Source organism: Lissotriton vulgaris, chromosome 3_2 (genome assembly GCF_964263255.1).
Source record: "Lissotriton vulgaris chromosome 3_2, aLisVul1.2, whole genome shotgun sequence".
Taxonomy (NCBI): domain Eukaryota; kingdom Metazoa; phylum Chordata; class Amphibia; order Caudata; family Salamandridae; genus Lissotriton; species Lissotriton vulgaris.
In genome coordinates this window covers 221,386,662-221,410,399 of record NC_141690.1, presented here as the reverse complement: position 1 = coordinate 221,410,399, position 23,738 = coordinate 221,386,662, and the positions used below count along the sequence as shown (strand labels likewise).

Here is a 23,738-nt window from a genome sequence, read left to right as displayed (position 1 = left end):
GACAACTGTAGTGTCTGGGCTCACTTTACATGTGATAAGTTGCATTAAACCCTAAATCCACGACTGGAGAATTCTGTTTGAACACAATAGACCTTTACGGAAAGCTGAAAATCTTCTGCTCAAACAAACTTTTAAAAGGGAAAATCTAATGGCACAATCCTTCTCGGGCAATGCTGCTGTAATTTGAAACTCGCTACCTCCAAACCTTCGCACCACCATCCTTTCCAGGTTTTCAAAACAGACCTTAAAACTCTTTTCTTCCAAAGACACTTCTATCAATAAGTATCCTCTCCAAGCCCACCACCAGGCTCACGCCCCCTCTTCCCAAGTCGTGACACTAATTTTTACATGACACTTGCAAGAGCTACTACGACCCTCCGTCTCAATTTTGTAAATATGTACTTGTGCGACCTGAATCGTTCCTCCTTTTCTTAATGTTTTATCTTAAGTGAATATATAACTTGTTAATATGCAATTCTCACCAGGAGTAACTGCAGTAGATATAAGTATTGTCACCTACTACAAGTTACTCTGAATTCCTTATGTCATTAACTTCGCTCTACTGTAAAGCACTCTGACACTTCTGGTGAAAGCACGTGCTATATAAAAACACACATGTATTGTCGATGGTTTGGGCAGTTGGTCCTGAAAGTGGAGGAACGCAAAAGAACTACAAATAGAGTTGTTTGTAGTATTCACGGTCCACGATCATTATAATGTTTTTCATACCCTTGTCAAAGTGACATTTTGATGTCCCCCCTTCTCTCCTTTTCCACTTTTAGAAATCTTGCACCTCCTGTTGATGCAACAATGCCCCCTATACAGGGCTGCCAGGGACCCGTGTTCTATGTATGCTATGGAGTCCTATTCGTTCCCCAGAAACCCGCTACTTGAAAGGACAAGACTAAGGATTGCGGGGCCGGAGCGTAGCAATCTAGTGCAGAGGGTGCAGTGGAACCGCAGCCCAGGAGCCTGAGGGGTCCACTGCCCTCCAGTTAGGGACTTTCTGTTTCTTCGAAATCAGTGGATTTGGGGTCTATTGCCCTTGTTGGCTTTAGTGCCCAAGCAGCTGCCAGGCCTCTGGCGCTGCAGGCATGTGCCCTTGGCCAAGGCGAGAAATGTTTGTCTGCAGCGGCCCTTGACACCCCACCACCCCACCCACATTTTGTGGGAGGCGGCCTGCGCCTTGTCATTCACTGCACAGGTTTGGGATTTGGCTGGATAACAAGCAAAGTTGCATCTTGAAAAGGATCAAAGGCAGCCGGTCTATGCGGCTCACATCAAAGGCCTGGCGGCGTGCCAAGGGATGTGGAGAATGCCAGTCAGTTGCTGTGTGTATGCGTGTGTGCACAGGGAGGGTGGGGCATGTACATGGCCTGACATACTGCAACATGAGGCGCGAGCAAGGATGGGCACGCCGCCCTTTGTACCCCACACTAGAAGGATTAGGGCGCCATTGACGGGCCTGCATGCCTCCTCCCCAAGTCAAGCCTGCCTGTCCATTTCACAGATAACCGAGGCATTAAAAATGGACAACAGTCCTTTTTTCAACTCTTTTTGCTTCTCCCAGAAAATTCGTTGTTTGCACAGTGCTTTCAAAGCTCGCCTGACAGCAGATATGTCAGGATTTTGTTCTCCGGGCCTTTGATACGGTTTTGAAAAGTTCTGAAGACCAACATGGCATTATTCATGTTTCTTTTAAAGAGAGATGGGTAATCTGGCTTTTATACCAGACAGCTCAGGGTTTGAAGAAAAGCTGTTCTTTCTGCTAAGGTTGCCTCACCTTTTATTGCCCCAGCAAAGATTAAGTAAAGATATTGCAGTTTATTAGGTTTTAGAAGCACAAAGGCTCTATGTGCAAAAATCATGCTGAACACGTTAAAAGTGCCACCGAGGCCACTGTAGAATGGTAAATATTAGCTGTGTTGTGGGTAGTACCACCAAGGTCACGGACCCATTTGGTCTGAGATATTGTGATATGAACACTCGACCCGTGTGTGCTGGCATCCGGACTGTCTGCAGCTGTGACAAGTGTGTGTGTATGTGTGTGTGTCTTTAAGAGGCCAATCATAATTATGTTTGATGGACTTCCCAATGTCTTAGAAGACCTAGAAAGAATAGGTTGTTAGCAGTAGGTCTTGGGGTGTGCTTTGACCATTGACGTGGACACCCTCATTCCGAGCTGGCAGACACTTGAGTCCTGCAGCAGTGCCCTGAAAAAAGGGATAGCCGAGGGTGCAGGTTCCCAGGTGTGGTATTACCTCCCCATTATGAATTCTGAGATGCAATGCTTCGAGCTCAATCCTGTGTTCTTTCCCAGCACAATACATTTGTGCGCCGGGGAAAAAAATCACCTGGTTAGTGCAATATGTGACTTCAAAATCTGGGAAGGAGAAACCCTTTGTTGAAAAGGGAAGGGGTGCTAAACAGACAAAAAAACACAGGTTCCCTTTTCGTGTGGTCTGGAGGAAGAGACTTGCGTCTCTAGGGGGTTACAGAAGGGGCTTGGGGTGAGCCAAAACACGTATTAAAGTTGTTCAAGGATCGACAAATTCACAATCAATTTCAATCTCCATTAATAAACATCATTTTGCTTCTCTGAACATAACATAAGGATGTAAACACTATTTGTATAAAAAGGAATTCTTTATTTATTATTGTATATATTGTTTTCTGTTCATACCATTTTATAGGGCAAGTCAATTTTTGTTTGTGTGATAAATTTGTTGCATCGAAAGAACCTTTTTAAACTGTAAATTTGATTTTTCATGTTTGTGGAGTAAAATGTTACAGTAATTGTTTTTTAATATTTTTAAATGTATAGATTTATGTACTTGCCCTATAAAATGGTATGAACAGAAAACAATATATACAATAATAAATAAAGAATTCCTTTTTATACAAATAGTGTTTACATCCTCATTACCTTATGTTATGTTCAGAGAAGCAAAATGATGTTTATTAATGGAGATTGAAATTGATTGTGAATTTGTCGATCCTTGAACACCTTTAATCCGTGTTTTGGCTCACCCCAAGCCCCTTCTGTAACCCCCTAGAGACGCAAGTCTCTTCCTCCAGACCACACGAAAAGGGAACCTGTGTTTTTTTGTCTGTTTAGTGCAATATGTGCACATAACTTTTAATGTTGCTCCTAGGTCTGTGTCTTTTGGGTTTCGGCACAGAACTTTTTGCAGTTATCCCCATGCTTTTTTAATACAGTAGGCCTGCACATTTCCACCTGACTATTTGTATGTACACTTGAACTCCTAGAATCATATTTGCACATAGAACTGTTATGTATCCAGCTCCTAACATGCATAAGTTGTAGCTTGTACTGTGGGCAAAGCTGGCATGAACGTTTCTAATATTTCTGTTTCCCTTTCTTTGCAGATGATTCTAGTGCCGGAAAGGACAGCCAACCCCCAGAAGGCTCTATTGCGGAATTCGAGGACTTGTCTGGCAAGCAGTGGGGTAAGCATGCCCGTGGTGTTTCATGTTTGCGATTTTACTGCTGTGGTGCGCCTAGTTACTAAATTATATCAAACCAGCTGCACTGGACAGAAAGAGGTGGCATTCTAAGTTTCAGCCGTAGTCACTGGCCAAGACTCTTCAAATATTAAATAATAATTAATTACCGCCAAACAGCACAAAGGTTTATGGAAAGATGAGGAATATTATGTCACTGGTTGTATCCTTGGTGCTTTACTATTTCTGCCATGCAGTGTCTCTTAATACTTCCATATTTGACTAGACTAGTTGAGCTTTGCCAATTTTTGGGATCTGAAATCAATATATTATTTAGAATTTAAAACCTAAATTAAACGTCTCCCAGTTTATTTGATATGGGGAGCTGACAGGATGGACAGTAGACCTGAAATAAAAAAGCCATTTGGTCGAACTGGCATGATGGAACTGTCGGGACCTGGGGAAGGATTATCCAAGAGGTGGTTTAGTCTGTGATGGTGGCTTTGCATGTTTGTGTAGTAAGTCCGCCAATCTTGTGATTGGAGAGATTGTCCTAAGTGTGGTGTAGTCAGTTAAGGGCACTTTGAATGTCAGTGTAGTTATCCAATCAATCTTGTAATATTTGGACAAGGAGGCCTTGGTACACTATCTTATAAAGTGTCACGTTTTCCTATCCTCGACTGTAGAGTAAGGGTCTGAAGTGGCAGCTAGATCATTCATTCTCAGATTATCAGTTCCTGATGTTGGCTCTTTTCTTCCATCTCGATAGTCTCAGTGGGCTTCTATTCCATGAGTGTATCACACTGGAGACACCGGTCTTCATATCTTTCCATGGATGTGGCCACCTGTGCCTGGATTGTAAGACCTCAAGACACAAGCTAATACCAAAAAAACACCAGGCACAACTGAATTCAAAAGGGCCACATATGGAAACTATGTCTTATTGTTGCATGAATAATGCAGTGGGAACTCCCAGCACCCTCATAAATACATTTACAAGGCTCCTATTCTGTTAAGCGCTCCTTCACTGCTTCTGCTCAGCTCCTTCTTACACAGGGGATCTCTGCTGAAAGTCTGGTGCATGCACCTGTTCCAATATCAGCACTCCCACTCGTCCTGTTTTTACATTGATCAGCCATAGTCTTGGATGTGCTTGCAATCTTTTATAGGTAAATTTTGTTGAATTTCAGTTTATTTACTTTATTTCGGGGTCTTGTAAAACACTGTTGATCTCCTTGTGGTAGCCTGAAAACACTGTGGTAGGGATACATAGAAGAACAAGGAGGGATCCAGTCCTGTATAAAAACCGACATCAGTAGGAATGGTATTATCAACCAGTGGAATTCGGTGGTCCATAAGTGTTGATGTAAAGATAGTAAAGACTTGGTAAATAGTCAGCAGAACCTGCAATTAACTTCCAGAGTGCCTGTGGGTCAGGTTTAGGTGTCTAAACGACTTGAGCCCATAAAAGTGAAGCCTTGAGATATTTATTTTTAGCACAGCCATGCACACCTTTGCCCCACGGTGGAATGCCATCTGCACCAGGATCCCACAGTCAGAGGTTCTCTCCTCGGTGGAATACCATCTGCACCATATGGTCTGGTACTGCCTAAAATCCCCTCCCCCTAATAAACCAAAGACCCTTTGGAATGGGGACCCTACCAGCTCCCATGGAGGCTTGCAACCGTGCTTTCCTCCAAAGCAAACAGTGCAAACACCACAACTGTTTGGATTAGGGGTCGTAGTAATAACCCATGCCGTATTTTATTACACAAAATAATCAAACATTGAAATCCTTATTATTTACATTATGTACAATACACAGAAAGTCCAATACATTTATAGGTACAAGATGTCAATTGGCCTACCTTAACATGCTTCTAGTAGTGATGAAAATATCCTCTTTCTGCGTATCCCTGTTAGAGCCTACGGCAAGGTCAATGACTGGCGGCCCCAGATTACGATCAAGCTAGGTCCAAACTCCTTACGGGAGTGACCTTGCACAGGGGGTCCAGCTTACTGGATGGATACCTCCCCCGGTCCCCCCTGCGCCCTCAGTGTTAAACTCCCTAAAGGGGCGCTGCAGTTAATGCATCCTTGTGCTCTTGAGCGCATGCACGTGCGGGGGTTGCCAACCAGCCTACTGGAAGCGAAACTTCCCTTACCCCCGCACTCTTCCAGCCTACCGGCTGTAACCGCCCCTGGAGTTCCATGAGAGACCCTCTGTCTCCCCCTCGGGTGTTCCCATTTGACAATGGTTATGCCCGCTAAGGACTGAAAACTATGCTCATCAATCATGACCTTACAGCTTGACCAAAGAAAACACATACAAAATATGACACAATTCATTATTCTGAAAATTGAAACAATTTAGCTAAGAAAAAGAACAAATTTTTTAATATCAACATTGCGACAAAGCATTAATCAAGTACACTCTCTTAAATTACTCTTCTTGTAAATAGAAAACATATTGATCACACAATACATTTGCTTTAGGGGATAGTGGGTGGGGAAAAAGAATTGTTGGGGCCTCCGACTGAGGCCCTGACTCATCATGTGACCTGCAAGCTGGGGAGCGGCGAAAAAGAGATTGTCCGCTCTGCTCCCCAGCCTTTTAAATGCACGGTCAGGCAAGCCAGTTTTGACCGGCTTGGTCGACGTTGGCCGGACGCGGAACTGGAAGCACTTGTAAGTGCTTCCGGTTCACGCATGGTCAGCCAATCGCGTGTGGGGCTCAGGAGAGGTCAGGGTGCCACGTTACTCTTGTGCGTGGCGCGCCCAGCCTCCCCGGGTGTGGGGGCTCGGCACGACTGCCATACTGGCGGTGTGCCCGCCTTGCAAGAATCAAAGTCAGATTTTCTGTCTTCGGTGGAATACCGTCTGCACCAGGATCTCAGTCAGAAGTTCTGTCCTCTTTAGGTCTGCCAGTAAGAGGGTTGAGTCCACAGTGAGCAGTCCTTGCACACAAGTGAGAAGTTTTTCATACATGGGTTCCCCATCTGAGTAGTTCTTTCAGACCTAGGTTTCACAGTGAGATGCTTAGGTCTGACATGTTGTTCCACACTTGATTATCACTTTGAGAAACATCTTGTCTCATTCTCAAAATATATCAAAGTTTGCTGCTGGGGCTGGAAAATAATGTTTGCATTTCTTTCTTTTAATGGAAAGTATGGTTAGCGTTGTATTCCTTGCTAATGTCACGAAGGTTACGTTCTGGCTTTCCAGATAACGGTAAGCAACAATTTTTGATCTGCCTCTTTGTGATTCATCTCTGAGCAGCACTCCGAGTCATCTAAATATGTGAAATAAGTGGTTTTACTGGTGCAAATCCCACTTTTCATACAGTGGGCAGGCAAGGACTTGGACTAAATGTATATAGCTGCTATGCAATTGACTGTCGAAGATGATAGCCTTTTTGCAATTTTTTACCGGAAACTGGTAGCTTAAGATATTAGGAAAAGGCCTTAAGCATTGAGAACAATTTTTATGGCTTTCTACTTGCAAAACATGTTGGAGCTAAGGTGATTCTGTGAGTTTTGGGCTCTGGGAGGGAAAAAGGGGGCACAGGAAGGACAGGCCGTGTGAGAGGATGCCTTTGTTAGGATACCGACCACCAAAATATGCATGCCAGTGTGGACACATATCTGGCCTGCAAACATGACTCCTATCATTGACCTTTCAAGCTGCAGAACTGCAGTGCTCAAAACATTGTCTCTTCATATTCACCTATGCTTTCAATAGCGCAAAAGTCACAAATGTGAGAAAAAGATTATTTTATCTGTTTACCAGAGCGGATAGGGGCAAAGCTCTCTTAGACTTGCTGGTCGAATTCAGATGGTGACATTACCAGGAGCTGGGCCATGTAGCACACTCTGAAAAGGCCCAGCTGGAACAGCTTCTGTTGGGGTCATGCAGGGAGTGGGGTCTTTTTTTAGTTTTTTGTGATTGATGAATTCAGGGTGCTGGAGTTTGGCCCTGTGGCTGGTGCTGGAGGTGCTAATGGGTAATGCAGTTCCACGCTCCCAAGGGAATGAGCGGCGCGCTTTGAAGACAGGGACGCTGCCTTGGACCCGATCCAGGGCTCGCCCGTTCATCGGCATATCAAGCCCCTGTGGAATGGGTCGCTTCTCGCACTTGCCACCTCAGCTGCTGCTCTTCTTACAGCCGTTCCTCGACCCCCCGGTTTCATTAGGTTACACACGAGAGGCGGGACGCGCATTGCGCTGTGGCCACCAAGCACTTGATATGATATGAAGCAAGCAGGGTCCCAAGTGCCAGCGTATGGAAGAGCGTAGGGAGGTAATGGGATGTTCCTTCTGTGATGCTGGAGCACAGTGAGTTCAGCGGAAGGGACATTGGGTTCTAGCCCAATGGCCACGGGCCTACACAGGTTCGGGTCCCTCTTACAAGGAGCCTGGTTTCATGAGAATGACTGCACTTGTAAACAGCAGGAGAGGGGCAGTCGGTAATCTACAGATATTGGTTTATGGATTTTAAATTAAAACAAACCTTCATTTTATGTCCAAGGGGATTTGCTACAGTGCTGTTGTCATCAGCCAAGGCCTCGAGACGTGGGCTCTGGGTGCCTTGTGGTAGGAAATGTCCTGAATCAAAATGTTGGCAAAGTTTCTCTGAATATAAGATGTCACTTGGCTTTTAGCAGCAAAAAGGAGAGAACTCTGTACTCATAGTATCTTTTCAGAACTTGGGGAGCCCCCCTGAAACAATGTAGTGAACTGGAGGGATCTATTGCAATTTTATTATCCAAATCGTAATAGAGACTGAAGTTAGTAAAGACAATGTGGCAATTATGTCCTATGCAACAGGTCGTCCTGTGCTCTTGTGTGGGAATTTTGTGTATGAGGAAATGTAGAAAGTTCAAAAAATCACAAGATCTTGTGAGTTATGAATATCCTTTTACTCACTTAAATGCATGAACAAATAAAATGAAAATTTTTTGTGCCTTTACATTTATTTGTCTGTTAGCAGTCTTACAAAAATACTGTAGGCAATTATTAAAAGAAGTAAACGAAAGCCATAACATCAATCCAAACTATACCAGCAAAAAAGAAAGAATGGGAAAAGGCCAGTCGAACACTACTATAAAGAGATGCCAGGTTAGATGGGGTTGGTGTTAAGTAGTGTGGTTGGATAAGTTGTCATTTTGGAGCTTCTAGAAGGCCGAATGCTATGCATATTGAGGGTTGAAACTGCGTCAAGGGAGGGATATTTCTATTACTTACTTGTATAGTAAACTTGGCAACGCGCGTGTAAGTGGAAGTGGTGCAATCAGGGTTTAAGGTAAGCCTTATCGTGTTAGCCAGCATAGGGAGATGGGTTGCTCTAGATAGTGTAGTGCTGATGGTGATGATGAAGGTATTCCTAGAGCACTCGGGTACCCTGAATGATGTCCTAGTGCTGAGGAGGAAAGCTGAGAAGAGCCACCAGACTCTTTATATGGAGCAACTAGAGATGTAAAGTCAAATCTTAAAATATTTATGGATTAAAAAATGATTATCAAAAAGACTCGGAGGGAGACGTTTCCAGTGTTTCGTTGCTGAAACAGACAAAACGTGTGGCTGACCATCCTGGCTTTACAAATTTGAGATGTCGCAAAGCTGATTTCACGACTATGGAAGGAACATAAAGATGCTTAGAGAAGTAATGGCTTTTTGGATGGATAGTGCGATGGTCGAGACACATGCTCTTAAAGAGAAATCTTGCCTTGATCGACGGAAGTGGTATTCAAGATGATGAAATAGGCAGATGGATTGGCTGCATATTGTCATTGAATTAGACCTCGGCTTGTCACTCAGGACAAGTGGAGAATGTTGGGGAACTGGGAGTCAACGCTTGTGCTTGTGGCTGCTAATGGAAAGTAGGAAGTTTCTCTTATGGCATTGTTTAGCATAAGATGGCACACTACTATTGGCACATTGTGATAAAGCAGTTCATCACTTGCTGTTGAGGATGAGTGTGGAAGGAGGAAGAGCAAGGGCTTTTGGGAGGCACTGATAGTAGTGGGTTGCCTTGAAGTTAATGGAGCACTCGGACATGGAATAGGCCATGATCTGCACAAGTCGGAGGCATATCAGTGCACGAGTGATAGCTGGATATTCATATGTAATCCAGCCAAACTTGATGTTCAACTCGTTTTCGCTATATATTGTTCCTGGCATCATAAGGCGTTGAGGTCAGCCTGTGTGAATTACATCACTTCCTGTTTCACAGTCCTAGTCTGCTACCATGTGTGAGTCCACTTCACCCTCTGAAATGTATCCCATGTAATACTGACACCCTGGTTAGTTTCCGGGATGTAAACATACTTAATAAGAAGTAATATGAGCGAGGTGTTCCTGAAGTGCAACACCAGTCTTTGAAAGATGCTTGTACGCCACGCTTCATGTCTGCTGCATTACAGTTACTGATGTTAAGAAGCGTCTGCACTCAGATGATAGGTTCATGCAATATGACCTACTAGGGAAGATAACTGGCATTTGGTATTTTGTTGCAAATCTAAGCCATTAATTTTTGGGAAATGCTGAATGACATTATAGACCTATATTGTACAACTAGTAAGGCATGCTAATAATCCTCTTAACAGTCTATATTGTTGTCAGTTTTGACCATTATGCATTTTTATTGTTCTTTCTAGCCCGGCCTAGGTTTACGCAGCCAACTAAGATGCGACGGAGGGTCATCGCTCGACCAGTGGGAAGCTCGGTCCGCCTAAAATGTGTTGCAAGTGGGAATCCACGACCAGACATCACCTGGTTAAAAGACAGCAAACCCCTCACACCACAAGAAATTGGTGAAAATAAGAAGAAAAAGTGGACCTTGAACCTTAAGAACCTGAAGCCTGAGGACAGCGGAAAATACACCTGCCGTGTCTCCAACAAAGTGGGAGAAATCAACGCTACTTACAAAGTGGAAGTCATCCGTAAGTATGGGCATGGTCTTTTCAGAGATTTGGCAAACACAGTACAGAAGGCAAAGTTTTCTGAAATTAGAAGTTTATTTTCCCTCTAATATAGCACACCTTGACCAATAGGCGTTAGGGCCTCGTACATCAAAGAGAAAGGCTACATCAGCTCCTGTGGCAAATGATCAAACGAGTCAAACAAGTTGTAAATATAACCATAGTAAACAGTGCCTTTTCGGGTAGAAATGCACTTGTTATTGTTCTGTGAATTAAATCAAGGACAAGAATTGTTTGAACAGGTATGCTTTTTTTTCTGAGTTTTGAGAGTAAAGAGTTCCATGCCTTGGTGGTTCTGCCAGGGAAAAATAGTTTTTGAGGTATTGGTTTTCTGCATCTTGGAACTTCCAATATTCGAGAACTTCGACTCCCTAGTTTTCTTGTTTGTCTAAAAAATGTTTAGTAATTTGTTGAATTGTGGTGGGCTGGTATTACGGATGCTTAGTGAACTAGGCAGCAGATTTTGAATTGTGTTCTAATTGCAATGGAAGTCTATCGGTATGGCAGAGATGTGATCATATTCCCTTGATGAATGGATCAGCCAAATAAAAGACAGTTTTGAGTTAGACAGACAAAGTAGCTGGCACCCAAGACAAAATGACATCACGAAGTAACGACTGCAAAGTATTGGAGAGGGTGTGGCGCTCCAGTGGTTACTGCTCTAAAGCTAATCTCGCTCTTAGAGCCTAACAAAAAAGTTATTATGCTGCCATTGTGGTCGCTAAAGGCCCATACTATACGTCACGTATCGACCTGGCCAACAATAATTCAAAAGAAATCTTTGCGATCGTGCAAAGTTTCATGTCCCCCACTGCTCAGGCTTATGCCACGCCAGCTTTGGGGTCCTGGTGCAACACTTTCTAAGTTTTTCCTGGATAAAATACGCAGTATCCAAGATACTCTTGCGGCCCCTTCTAGGGGGTCTGCAGTGGCCAATCGATCCGGCCTGCTCACTCAAAATTCTTAAGGGCTTGAAGTCAGGTTCTCCAAACGACCCTTGCGCTGCTAGACTCTTGGCTGCCGCTGCGGATGTCATTAATCCCGAAGTAAATGTAATGATTAACATGTCTCTCCGGGAGGCCGTGGTTCCATCGTCTTGGAAGCAGACACAAATTCTTCCTGTTCTTAAGAAGCCTTCTCCTGACCCGCTGCTTCCCGGTAACTATCGTCCCATCTTGCTCCTGCCTAGCCTGGCTAAGGTTTGCGAAAAGGTGGTTACGAATCAACTTACCAATCATGTGGAGGTTTCGGGTCTGCTGCACCCGGCACAATCTGGTTTCCGGCCTTTTCACAGCACAGAGTCGGCATTGCTGGAGGTGTCGGAGGCGATCCAGGAGTGCCTGGACGCCGGCGGGAGAGCAGCTCTAGTTATGCTAGACCTCTCGGCGGCAATCGACACGGTGCCCTACTCCCTACTTCTTGACCGCCTCTCGGAGATGGGTGTTTATTAGTCTGTGCTGCGCTGGATCAGATCCCTCCTGGAGGGCCGGTCTCAGCTGGTCTGGCTTCCTCCGTTTGCTTCGGTGCTTCAGCAGGTGGACACTGGTGTCCCGCAGGGGTCTTCCCTTAGTCTCCTTCTCTTTAACATCAATGTCACTCCCCTGGTTCATCTAGCGGAATCACTAGGAGCTAAGGTGATGGCTTATGCTGATGACACTCTGCTTTTGTTCACTTGGGGCAGGGACGATGACTCAGTCCTTGCTGCACAACATTGCTTATCCTCTGTGTTTCATTGGCTCGCTGAAGTGCAGCTGAAGTGCAGTGAGGAGAAGTCTGAGGTCCTCTTATACGGTTTGTTTCCTGCCAACTTCAGAGAGGGACTGTGGCCCCCTGGCTTCCCCCTGCCTAGTGCAGAGAGAAACGCCACAAAAAATCTGTCCGTCTGGTTCAATTAAAATTTGAACTACTCAACACAGGTTAAGAAGCTGGTGGGGACCTGTTTTGGCACCTTGAAGGCACTGAGGAAGGTTCTTCCTTTTCTCCCTAGATCTGCCAAAGAAATGGTGGTCCGTGCGTTGATTTTGTCCTGTCTGGACTATGCTAACGCACTATTTGTGGGTATTCCTGGCTACCTCCTAAAGAAACTGCAAGTAGTCCAATACTCGGCAGCCAGACTCCTACTGGGTCTGTCAAATAGGTGTAGTGTGCGCGCACACCCTGCACTGGCTCCCAATGGAGTCTAGGATAAAATTCAAAATGCTGACCATTGCTCATAAGGCCCTCTATGGTCTTGACCCCATCTACTTACAGAGAGATTTGCTTTTTACAACCAAGGGAGACAGCTGCGTTCCTCCTCTCAGTTATTGATGCAGACCCCCAGGTTTAACCGCCAAAGGCTGGGCGGGAGCTCTTTTGTCCGGATAGCTGGTTTGGCTGGAATGCACTGCCGTTGACATTGCGCGGCCTCCAGGATTGAATAATTTTCAAGAAGAAACTAAAAACCCTTCTCTTCTAGTTACTGCTAGGCCTCAGCTTCCTTTTCCAATGCATGCGCCGGGACACTCTGGTGAGTAGCCGTGCACACTATAAATAAATATAACATAACAAGTCTTGAGGTCATAAGACCTCAGGTAATATCAGGTGCCGAATTTACTTTCGGTTATGTCCATGAAAATTGGCAGTTTTAGTAATTTTATTTATGTGTATGGTGAGCGTGAGATTCTGGTCCAGTGTGAATCCTAAGCATTTCACAAAGGGAGAAAGAATGGGAGAGAAGTCATCTATATTGCATGCATTGAGAATGAATGGTTCAATTATATTTTTGCTGAAATTGGATAGGACTACGAATGTTGTCTTGAGGGCGTTGAGAAGGATGATGTCTTCTCTCATCCAGGTTTTATGAGTATGAGCGTTTCACACAATGGATGTGTCTATATTTCAAAGCCCATAGGGATTGGTTTAGTATGGTAACACATGCAGTGTCAGAATATTAAAGTGAGACACTCGAGATAGAGCCAGCAAGAATGGACAGAAAGGGCTCTAGTTGCTAACTATACCCTCCTGGAGTCAAGATGGAAAGATAAATTCAAGCAACCAATAGCACTGGTAAGATAGGGAGTGACCAGGACGGGATTGACAAAGTTACCTGCTAATGACTGAAAGAGACTGGTCGAAGAATGCCAGTGGTTTAAAAGGGTAGATCCAAAGCCCAGTTTGTGTTGATATAGTTAACACTAGGGCGGTTTGATAGCTACACATTCAAACCCAGACCTAAGAAATGGAATGAAAAAGAATTAGTGGTTAGAAGGGAGGGTAACCAGTCAAACAGAGGAGAGAACCGAGGTAAAGGGCATTCTCAGGAGACCTGCAGAAGAAGAGCAATTAAAAACAAGCATTGGCGAAGCCAGTAGGTCTCACCTTGTCTAACTAGAGTTATAGTTACATTTTAAATTTTTTGGTTGCAACCATAGGTAGACCCGAAGATTGGTAAACTGGGTTGGTACACTCAAGGATGAGCCATCTGTAAGGTAGGTGGGAAGATACGCATACTGGATGTGTAAGCTCAGGAATGAGTAGACTGAACTGGTAGCTCTGGAGGGATAAGATAGGAATTGGTCAGACGGGATGGATAGACCTTGCGATGGGTCGATTGGACCAGTATACCTGGACATCTTCAGATTGGACGGAGCATGCCTCTTGGAGAACACAAACTGAAAGCGCATGTCACTAATGCTGCGGTCTGTAGTATCCCTAAACCTGTTCAACATCTGGTACCCATAGAGAGGCAGCTGTGGGGAGATACTGGGAACATGTGTTTACACTAAAAACAGGAGCAGGGACAGCAGCATGAATCAGCCCTCATCCTAATGTCAGATGTGGCATTTTCACCTCTTCCACAGCAGACAGTACCGAGGAGCGCAGTTTGCACAGACCAGGCTTAGCTGGCTTTTTAAGATCCAGTCCATGCTTGGGGCCTTTGCTCCCCATTACCATCTGCCCGGTAAAATCGGAACCATCGCTTGAAATGGGTGGAAAAAGAACATAATAGTAGGAAAACCCCATCCCGGCCTCCTTTCACAATCTATCCTTGGGCTCGAGCTTGTCCAAGTTTTATTCAATTTCCTCATCCTGATCTTTCCTGAGCCACTGCCTCAAGCTCCCCGCGTCAGTCCCATCTTCTGACTTGTCTCCTAATCCCTGGGCTCTTCTCCTGGCTGCAGTAGCTTGTGTGCTCTCTGTGCTAATGCCAGGGAGACAGCTGCCTTGCTGTGGGGGCCATGTCTGTGGGGGCTTTGGGGCCAGCCCTCCATGTATTCATCAGCCCGCCCTCTGCCAGAGAACATCTAGCAAAACAGCATTTATTATAATCACTTCTTTTACATAGTGCTTCATACCACACTTCTGCAGTTTCTAAGCACTGTACGTAATTCTGCTAAAGCATTTCTAGTGTAATTTAATTTTTATAGCTCTTTCTATCCTAGACGAGGCGGCGAAGTGCCTTACTGGGGCAGCACGCTGCTCTGGAACCCAAGGTTAGTGTTAGTCCAGTGTTATTGGTGACTGTTAGTTATTGGGATTAGTTTTGTGTCCTCAAAGCCAACCATTCCATGCAGTTATTCCAGTTTCTTTATGGTGGACGACATTAATGGTGGTAAGGTGCAGCCATTAGTGGGAGTGAATGTGCTCATCCACATGGTTGGTGGGATTAATAGATGAGTTAGAGAAAACAGGTATTGTTCGGTTGCATAAGTATGACTTTCAGAGGAAGGAGGAGAGATTGCGAACTTGTAAATGAGTTGTGGGAAATATGAAGAAATACAATAATAGAGAATAGGCTACATGCATGCGTCATAATAGGTTGTGCTTTTGTGTGTTAGTGGGCCCCTTCGGTCTGCAGACAAAGTGCTCGAAAGCACCACTGTTAGGGAAAACGATGAAAGATGGGTGTAGGGGATGGACTAACTTGTAGAGGAAAGAAAATGGGGAAAGAGAAGTAAGGAAATGATGACATTAGTGGAATTTACAGAGAATGTCAAATATAAAAAGTGCCCAAAAGAGAAAGGAAAGTAAAATTAAATTGAGAGGCAAAAGATGAGTGAAGCACAGGAGGAGAAAGGAAGGAAGGAAGAGTGGATGGATTGACTAGTGAAAGGAATGAGGAAGAAAAAGTAAAAGGTAGAAAGGCAGGGGGAAAGGAAGGGTAACAGAATGAATGGATGGAAGAGTGAAACTATTGATGGGTGAAGGAGTGAATGGATGGAAGGGCAAAAGGATGGATACATGGAGATATTGATGGCCAGTTGAATGAAAGGATGAAAGGGATATCTATATAATGGTGAAATGGATGGATTTGGGATGGGAACGAGAAGAGACGGGCAATTGAACGGATGTCTAGTTAGAAGGGAGAACAATGCTTGAAAGGAGGATGAACAGGTGACAGCAACAGGTTTACTCACTTTTTTTTTTTTGAGATTGGTTGTATGTTCAAGTAGGAGTACTAAATTATCTGGCCACTACCTTGAAAGCAAGCATTAGGCAGCACACATGTTTTGGTCCATAAATCCAAGACATTTTTCCATTGCATTAATTAGTGTGGGGTCCATCTGATAGCATGGTAGTAAAAGATTCCTCTTGGGAAGACATTTCCTGATGATGAGTGCCTTAAAAACATTGGCTGTTCAGGGTAGGCACTGTACGGTCTGTAGTTGGGAAGGATGTCAGAACCCCTCCCTAATTTCCTGAGGAAGTGTGTGACAATGGTATGTCCTTATATGGTGTATCTTGTATCATTTTCTATTTGATGCTGTCTGGAATTACCAGGTCTGTTTTTCTCTGATCTTCACAACACTTCCATCAAAGTGTTGTATTTTTTCCATAAGTTGTTTTTATGGAGGAGATTAATTAGTATGTTACAAATTTGTGCCATAGAGTACAGATCCTCAAAGAAGCAATGCTCCTTTGCTTAACAATTTAATAAAGCAACTGTATGTATATTTTATTTTTAGAGAGGACGAGATCCAAGCCCATTCTTACGGGCACCCACCCTGTCAACACAACAGTAGATTATGGCGGGACAACATCGTTCCAGTGCAAGGTCCGCAGCGACGTGAAGCCCGTTATCCAATGGCTCAAGCGAGTGGAGTATGGCACAGAAAATAAGTACAATTCCACCATCGACGTTGGCGGACAAAAGTTTGTTGTGCTACCCACAGGCGAGGTCTGGTCTCGGCCTGACGGTTCCTACCTAAATAAACTCATGATAACCAGGGCAAAAGAAGAAGACGCTGGCATGTACATCTGCCTTGGGGCTAACACCATGGGCTACAGCTTCAGAAGTGCCTTCTTGACAGTGCTGCCAGGTGAGCATCACTCCCCTTTCGTTGTTGTATCTATTAGCACAACATTTATAAGATCGGACATCGTTCTCCAGTGGGTTTTTGTTATTGTTTATTAGTTGTACTATATTGTATAGAAAGTGGGCCACTAAATGGGCTGTGGAGAGTGCTGGAAGAGACAGGGAAACGAAGAATGAGAGTACAAAGGGTCTTGTAATTGTGTAGGGGAGCACCGTTTTAGGCTCTGTATGCACTACTCATGTTGCAGGGATTCTGCTCTTGAACAGAACTATGCTTGGAACCATAGAACATCAGCATGTAGGGACTGTGTAACCATGCCACCTCAATATCTCTCTGTCCCAAGTCCGACTAGCTATAGTGCCTCACTTGCCCTCATAACCTTACCAGAGAAACAAGTAAACTGGCATCCCAAAACACAACACTCAACCATCTCCGGGATCATGATAAGCAGGACACATCCTTTCGCTCTCTCACTCGTACTTGTCCACAAAAAGATAACCAGGAGACGCGAAGGAAGTTTAGAATATTTATTTAAACGATTGTTCTCTAAAATGCAGTATACGTGCCACAATTAAAAAGCAAATGCATAATAAAAATTGTGCTAACATGGGTAATAATCAAAATACCATGAAAAGCCCTTTCATTTTATAGGACAGATTGACCTAGCCCCCATTCCCCTGCTACTAAAGCTAAACGATAATATATGAATGATGTTCGGGATTACTGGCAGGCCCTGTACCTTAGCATAAACAGATGTGTTCTCTGATTTGTCGTATACGTGCCACAATTAAAAAAGCAAATGCATAATAAAAATTGTGTTAACATGGTTATTAATCCATATTCCATGAAAAGCCCTGTCATTTTATATGACAGATTGACCTAGCCCCCTTCCCCTCCTACTAAAGCTAAATGATTATATATGAAGGATCTCTGAGATTACTGGCAGACCCCTTACCTTAGCATACACAGATGGACACTCTAAATCTCCGCAGACGCAGTGCTCTTGTCTCAGAACTCTTGCTCCATGTGTGTGTTCCTGGCTCATATCCTCATCTATATAATAGGACATGTGTACACGTAAACAGCTGCATTCTTGTGTTATGTCTAGGTGCTAGTGTCTTGTTAGAGAGAATAACAATGGACATTGTTTTGACCTTGTTGGTGGTGTTCAGACTAAATCTGTGTGAAAGTACAATGTGGCACAAAAGCGAGCGTGTTTATCTACTAACGTGCAAAGGAAAAATGAGGCCTATAACGTGCACAGTTTGGCTAAAATAGTGAAAACTACAAGGCGCCATGCTGGAAACACACAACACTACCAGCTTGCAGCAGTTGGGGTCAAGACAGAGATGCAGTGAAAGATACTTCAAGAGGGAGGAGCCATGCAGGATAGGTATCTGCCTCAAAATGCTCTTAAAGTTATACGTCATTTTTCTTAATTTAATGCACGAAATTAGAGCAAAATGGTCCCTAAAATTTCTTACTAAAGTATGTTTTCTACATATGAAAAGGTGACAAGGCATTTCCTTCCCTAAACCATAAAGAAATCTCTCTTTGATATTGTGATCAAGTACTTGAAGAAATCTGCCATTTTGTAGCGAACAACCTGTACAAAACAGTAATATGCAATGAGTAATATATTATGTTTTTAGTCCTGTAGAGTTCATACTATCACTTTTCAAAACTAAATTGTATCAGTTCAGCTTTCTGCCTCTGTGCAAAAATAATCCAGGTGGAGCAAACATATTGTGAATGGTGCAGATCTAGTTCACGCAGTGCCGATCTATACTGCACTTGTAAAGCCTATATTATAATAAAGCACAAACCACCACCATAATTTTTCCTACTTTCTTGGACCTCTTAATTTACAGACGTTGGGCTGCAGTTGATGTCCTCTAACCCTTATGTACTATATCTCCATTATAGTTAAGGCTCCCTGTTTTCCATTTTTACAGATAAATAGAGACAGAAAAAATATGTTTTCTATCTGCATTTATTTTTAAAAGTGGATAAATACAGAAAATAGTGCATCTTTTAAGGGACTCTCCCTGCTATCTTTCTTTAATTGTAGTCTAAAAGCTGAGCAAATGTACAGCATGGCAAATTAAAAAACAGGATGACATTTCTTTAAATCATGGCATATGTCAACATACATTCGTGTATAATGCTAATATTTAGTGGATGTATTGTTACGTAATATTTAGCAGCTTACATAGCTAAATCCCGGCAGACACCAAAGTTTGAGTGTGTGCCCTATCAGTTAAATAAATATGGAAATGTACTGTTTTACAACTTCATTTATAGACAAAATACAAAATAAATATGTATAAATACAGATAAAATGGCCATAAAATAAATATGGATAATTACAGACGGAAATGTTAAAAATTAAATACCATAAAACCGGGAGCTCTGATTATAATTGATATCTTTATCCAATTTGACCTAAAACACTAAATGTTACAGATTGTATTGAGTTGCAAGATTTAACACAGTTGTGCTGTCACAAGGGCACCGAAGTTGCCATGGTGTGTTTTGTCACTTTGCTCCAATATACTTCTTCCATAGGCATCCCTATTTAAAACATGTAATGCCATTCTAATCACAAAGTACTGGAAGAAGCATTTACAGACAAGTCTTCTACTTTTATTCTGCATGTAACATATACAAATGCATATGTGTGTATACACACAGTCGTATCATGTCCTTATAAGGCATTAGCTTGACACATCGAAGCAGTTTTTGAGTCTACCCCTACACATGCTGTGTCATTTTAACACATGGTACTGTAACATCAGTCCCCATTATGAAGACATACACATCTCAAAGCATACATTAGATAGAACTCTGCATGCACATGCAATTTAGCTTAAGAATTCCATGTGGCCAGCAATCAAATGCTCAGAATATCTCCTGCTAGTTCATAGGCTGGGCAAGGAGGGTGTAACCAGTCAGTAATGCCCTCTAGCCATGCCTATCCGACACCGGCATCATGCACTTAGAACTGAATGAAACCCAAGTGCAACACCAGGGCACCTACCTGAGCACACCATGACAGTCTACATGAATCCATCTAATAAAGGTTGCCACAGGCTGTTGAGAGCACAAGGCCATACTGTTCATAGACTGGCGCTGTGCATATACCAGCAGCAGAGCAGAACAGATTGCAGCTGTGATGTGCCTGGAGCCAGCTAAGTGTACTTGGTTTATGTACATTTCACTTGTTTCCAATAAATACATATGGTGTAGAGACAACGCGCAGGTCCTCTGTGGTAGATTAATTGGCATTTTATGAGGTTACTGCAAGCCTTCCAGTAGCCCAGTTGTGCAGACTTGGGATCAGCTGTCCTCAATGTTTAAGAAGTCCTTCCAGCGAGAGGCTGCAGCCATCCTTCCTCTTAGCTTTGGAAGTTTGATACCCGTGTACAGCTGTGCTCATAAATGCATGGACTTACAAACTCGTGCTGCGGACGTTCACCAGCAGCTCCATATCTGAGCAGAAGACACTGCCATCTTCTTATGCCATGGTTCTCCTCTCGCTCTCTGCTTTTACTAGGCACAAAATGGTTGTCTCAATGGCTTATGCCATGGTTCTCCTCTCTGTCTCTCTATGTTTACTAGGCACAAGATGGTTGTTGTCAGATGAATGCCTTATGCCGTGGTTCTCCTCTCTCTCTGCCTTTACTTAGCATGAAATGGTTGTCTGATGAATGACTTATGCCATGGTGCTCCCTCCCTTTATTAGGTAAAACATGGTTGTTGTCGAATGAATGGCTTATGCCATTGTTCTTCTCTCTCTCTGACTTTACTAGATGGTTGTCGTTATATGAATGGCTTTTGTTGTGGTTCTCCTCTCTGCCTTTACTAGGAACATGATGGTTGTCTGATGAATGACTTATGCCATGGTGCTCCCTCCCTCCCTTATTCCCTCCCTTTACTAGGCAAAAGATGGTTATTGTCGGATGAATGGCTTATGCTGTGGTTCCTCTCTCTCTCCCTCTGTATTAGGCACAGGATAGTTTGTCGTCTAATGACTGTCTTATGCCATGGTTCTCCTCTCTCTCTCTGTCTCTGCCTTTATTAGGCACAAAATGGTCTGGTGAATTCAATTCAATTCAATTCAGTTGATTTATATAGCGCGCTACATACCCAGAGGGTCTCAAGGCGCTTAGAGAAGGGTGGGGAATTACAGGTCGAAAATCCATGTTTTAAGTTGCTTTCTGAATGCTAGGTGGTTCTGAGTGAGGCGAAGGTGAATGGGAAGTGAGTTCCAGGTTTTAGCTGCCAGGTAGGAGAAGGATCTTCCTCCCATGGTGGTTTTGTTGATGCGAGGTACAGCCGCAAGGGCTTGGTTGGAAGAGCGTAGCTGGCGGGAGGGGGTGTAGAAGGAAAGTCGTGTGTTGAGGCATTCAGGACCAAGTTCGTAGAGTGCTTTGTGTGCGTGGGTTAGGAGGCGGAATGTTATCCTCTTATTGACGGGGAGCCAGTGGAGGTTTTTCAGGTGATCAGAAATGTGGTCTTTACGCGGGATGTCTAGTATGAGTCTGGCTGATGCGTTCTGGATGCGTTGGAGTTTTTTCTGAAGTTTTGCGGTGGTACCGGCGTATAGGGTGTTTCCGTAGTCCAGTCGGCTTGTAACCAGTGCGTGGGTGACTGTTTTCCTAGTTTCGGTGGGGATCCAGCGGAATGTTTTTTTGAGCATGCGAAGAATGTTGAAGCAAGATGATGAAACGGCGTTGACTTGTCTGGTCATCGAAAGTGAGGAGTCCAGGATGACGCCCAGGTTCCGTGCGTGGTCCGTCGGGATGGGTGCTTTTCCAAGGGCCTCTGGCCACCAAGAGTCGTCCCAGGCGGAGGGGGAGGTACCCAGGATAAGGACTTCTGTTTTGTCTGAGTTCAGTTTCAGACGGCTGTGCTTCATCCACTTGGCTATTTCTTTCATCCCTTCATGTAGGTTGGTTTTGGCGGTGTTAGGGTCTTTGGTGAGTGAGAGGATCAGTTGAGTGTCATCCGCGTAGGAGATGATGTTCAGGTTGTGTTGGCGTGCAATGGCCGCGAGGGGGCTCATGTATACGTTGAAGAGGGTGGGGCTGAGAGATGATCCTTGTGGTACTCCGCAGATGACTTCAGTGGCCTCTGACTTGAATGGTGGGAGGCGGACTCTCTGAGTTCTACCGGAAAGGAACGAGGTGATCCATTCCAGTGCTTTTCCTTGGATTCCAATGTTTCTGAGGCGTTGTATAAGGGTGCTATGACAGACTGTGTCGAAGGCTGCGGAGAGGTCGAGGAGGATGAGGGCGACTGTGTCTCCATTGTCCAGTAAAGTTCGAATGTCGTCTGTTGCTGCGATGAGTGCGATCTCAGTGCTGTGTTTGGCTCGGAAGCCGGACTGTGAGGAGTCGAGGGATTTGTTGGTTTCGAGGAAGGCGGCGAGCTGGTTGTTGACAGCTTTCTCGATGACTTTGGCCGGGAATGGAAGGAGCGAGATGGGGCGGTAGTTTTTTAGTTCGGTGGGGTCAGCTGTGGGTTTTTTCAGAAGGGCGCTGAGTTCGGTGTGTTTCCAGCTTTCCGGGAAGGTGGCGGAGTTGAGGGAGCAGTTGATGACGTCTCGGAGGTGTGGTGCTATGATGGAATCTGCTTTGTTGAAGATGTGGTGAGGGCATGGGTCTGTTGGGGATCCTGAGTGGATGGAGTTCATCAGGCGGATGGTGTCCTCAGTGGAGATTGGGTTCCAGTCATTAAGGATGTTCAAGGGGGGAGACGGTACGGCAGCAGGTCGGGTGGGTTGGTCTCCGGGTTGGTTGTCGAAGCTGTTGTGGATGTCTGCGATTTTGTCGTGGAAGAATGAGGCTAGGGAGTCGCAAAGGGTTTGCGAGGGAGTGATGTCGTTGGAGTTGGCGGTAGGGTTGGTAAACTCTTTGACGATGTTGAATAATTCCTTGCTGTTGTGGGCGTTGTTGTCTAGTCGTCTTTGAATGCGGCTTTCTTGGCAGTCCGGATCAGTTGGTGGTGTCTGCGGGTGGCGTTTTTGAAGGCGTCCCTGGTGCTGGAGTTTGGGTCTTTTTTCCAGGCCTTCTCGAAGGAGCGACAGAGTTTCTTGGATTTCTTAAGATCATCGTTGAACCAGGGAGCGTTTTTGCTGCCTAGTTTGATTTGACGTTTTTTCAGAGGTGCTAGGTGATCGGCGCTGTTGGTTAGCCATTGAGTGAGGTTAATGGCTGCTTGGTTGGGATGGCTTATGTCGTGGTCTCGGTCTCTCTGTCTCTGTCTCTGTCTCTCTCTCTCGCTCTCTTTCTCTCTCTCTCCTTCCTGCCCCCCTGTACTAGGCACAAGATGGTTGACGTCTGGTGAATGACTTCCAGCATGTGGCTTGAGACCTGCTAGAATTCTGTCTCCTAGGGATTTCTCAGATCTGTGGCTACGCCAGAGGGACATGCGTGCTCCCTCTCCACTCCTCATGTAAGTATGGGGAGACAGACTACACCACGTCTTAGAGGGGGGAGTTGGACGAATGATGTTTCCTCTTCTAAATCTGTTTTTGTAACAGTGAAAAACACATACAAACTTTATTTATGACACAGGTTAACGAACCCTTCTGCAAACGTATCCGCTTCTTGTAAGAAATATGAAAATGAAAATGCTAAAACAGGAGGAAGTGGCTGTACGTGATCTCAATTATTTTCATTCTCCTTCTGGAGATAACAATATTCTGCGAGCATGCGATCCCCAGCTCCCAGCAAGCATTGCAACGTTAGGACAGGATGTTCAGTAGGCCTAGGCGGTAAATTCCGTTCCGCTCGCGGAACTTGGGTAATTTGGCGTTCTGCGGAGAACGCAGAATTGCCAAAAATTCCGCATTCCACGGCTTTGCATAATTTTTTGTTTGTTCGTGCTTTCAAAAGGGGTGTTCGCGAGATAATTCTCCCCGAGCACGTAAACAGCGTTTGCGGACAGGAAAAAAGCATTGCCAATGCGCGGAACAAGCAATTCCGCGTGTT

General features: G+C 44.4%; 1 protein-coding gene across 1 annotated transcript in view; it reads left to right on the top strand.

Moving 5' to 3' along the window:
* Positions 1-23,738, top strand: part of FGFRL1 (fibroblast growth factor receptor like 1) — a 314,060-nt gene that overhangs the window by 284,565 nt on the left and 5,757 nt on the right. Inside the window, exons 4-6 of the mRNA XM_086964243.1 lie at positions 3,391-3,471; positions 10,121-10,405; positions 16,390-16,743. Of these exons, the coding sequence (XP_086820369.1) occupies positions 3,391-3,471; positions 10,121-10,405; positions 16,390-16,743 (720 nt within the window). The remainder of the gene's footprint in view (positions 1-3,390; positions 3,472-10,120; positions 10,406-16,389; positions 16,744-23,738) is intronic.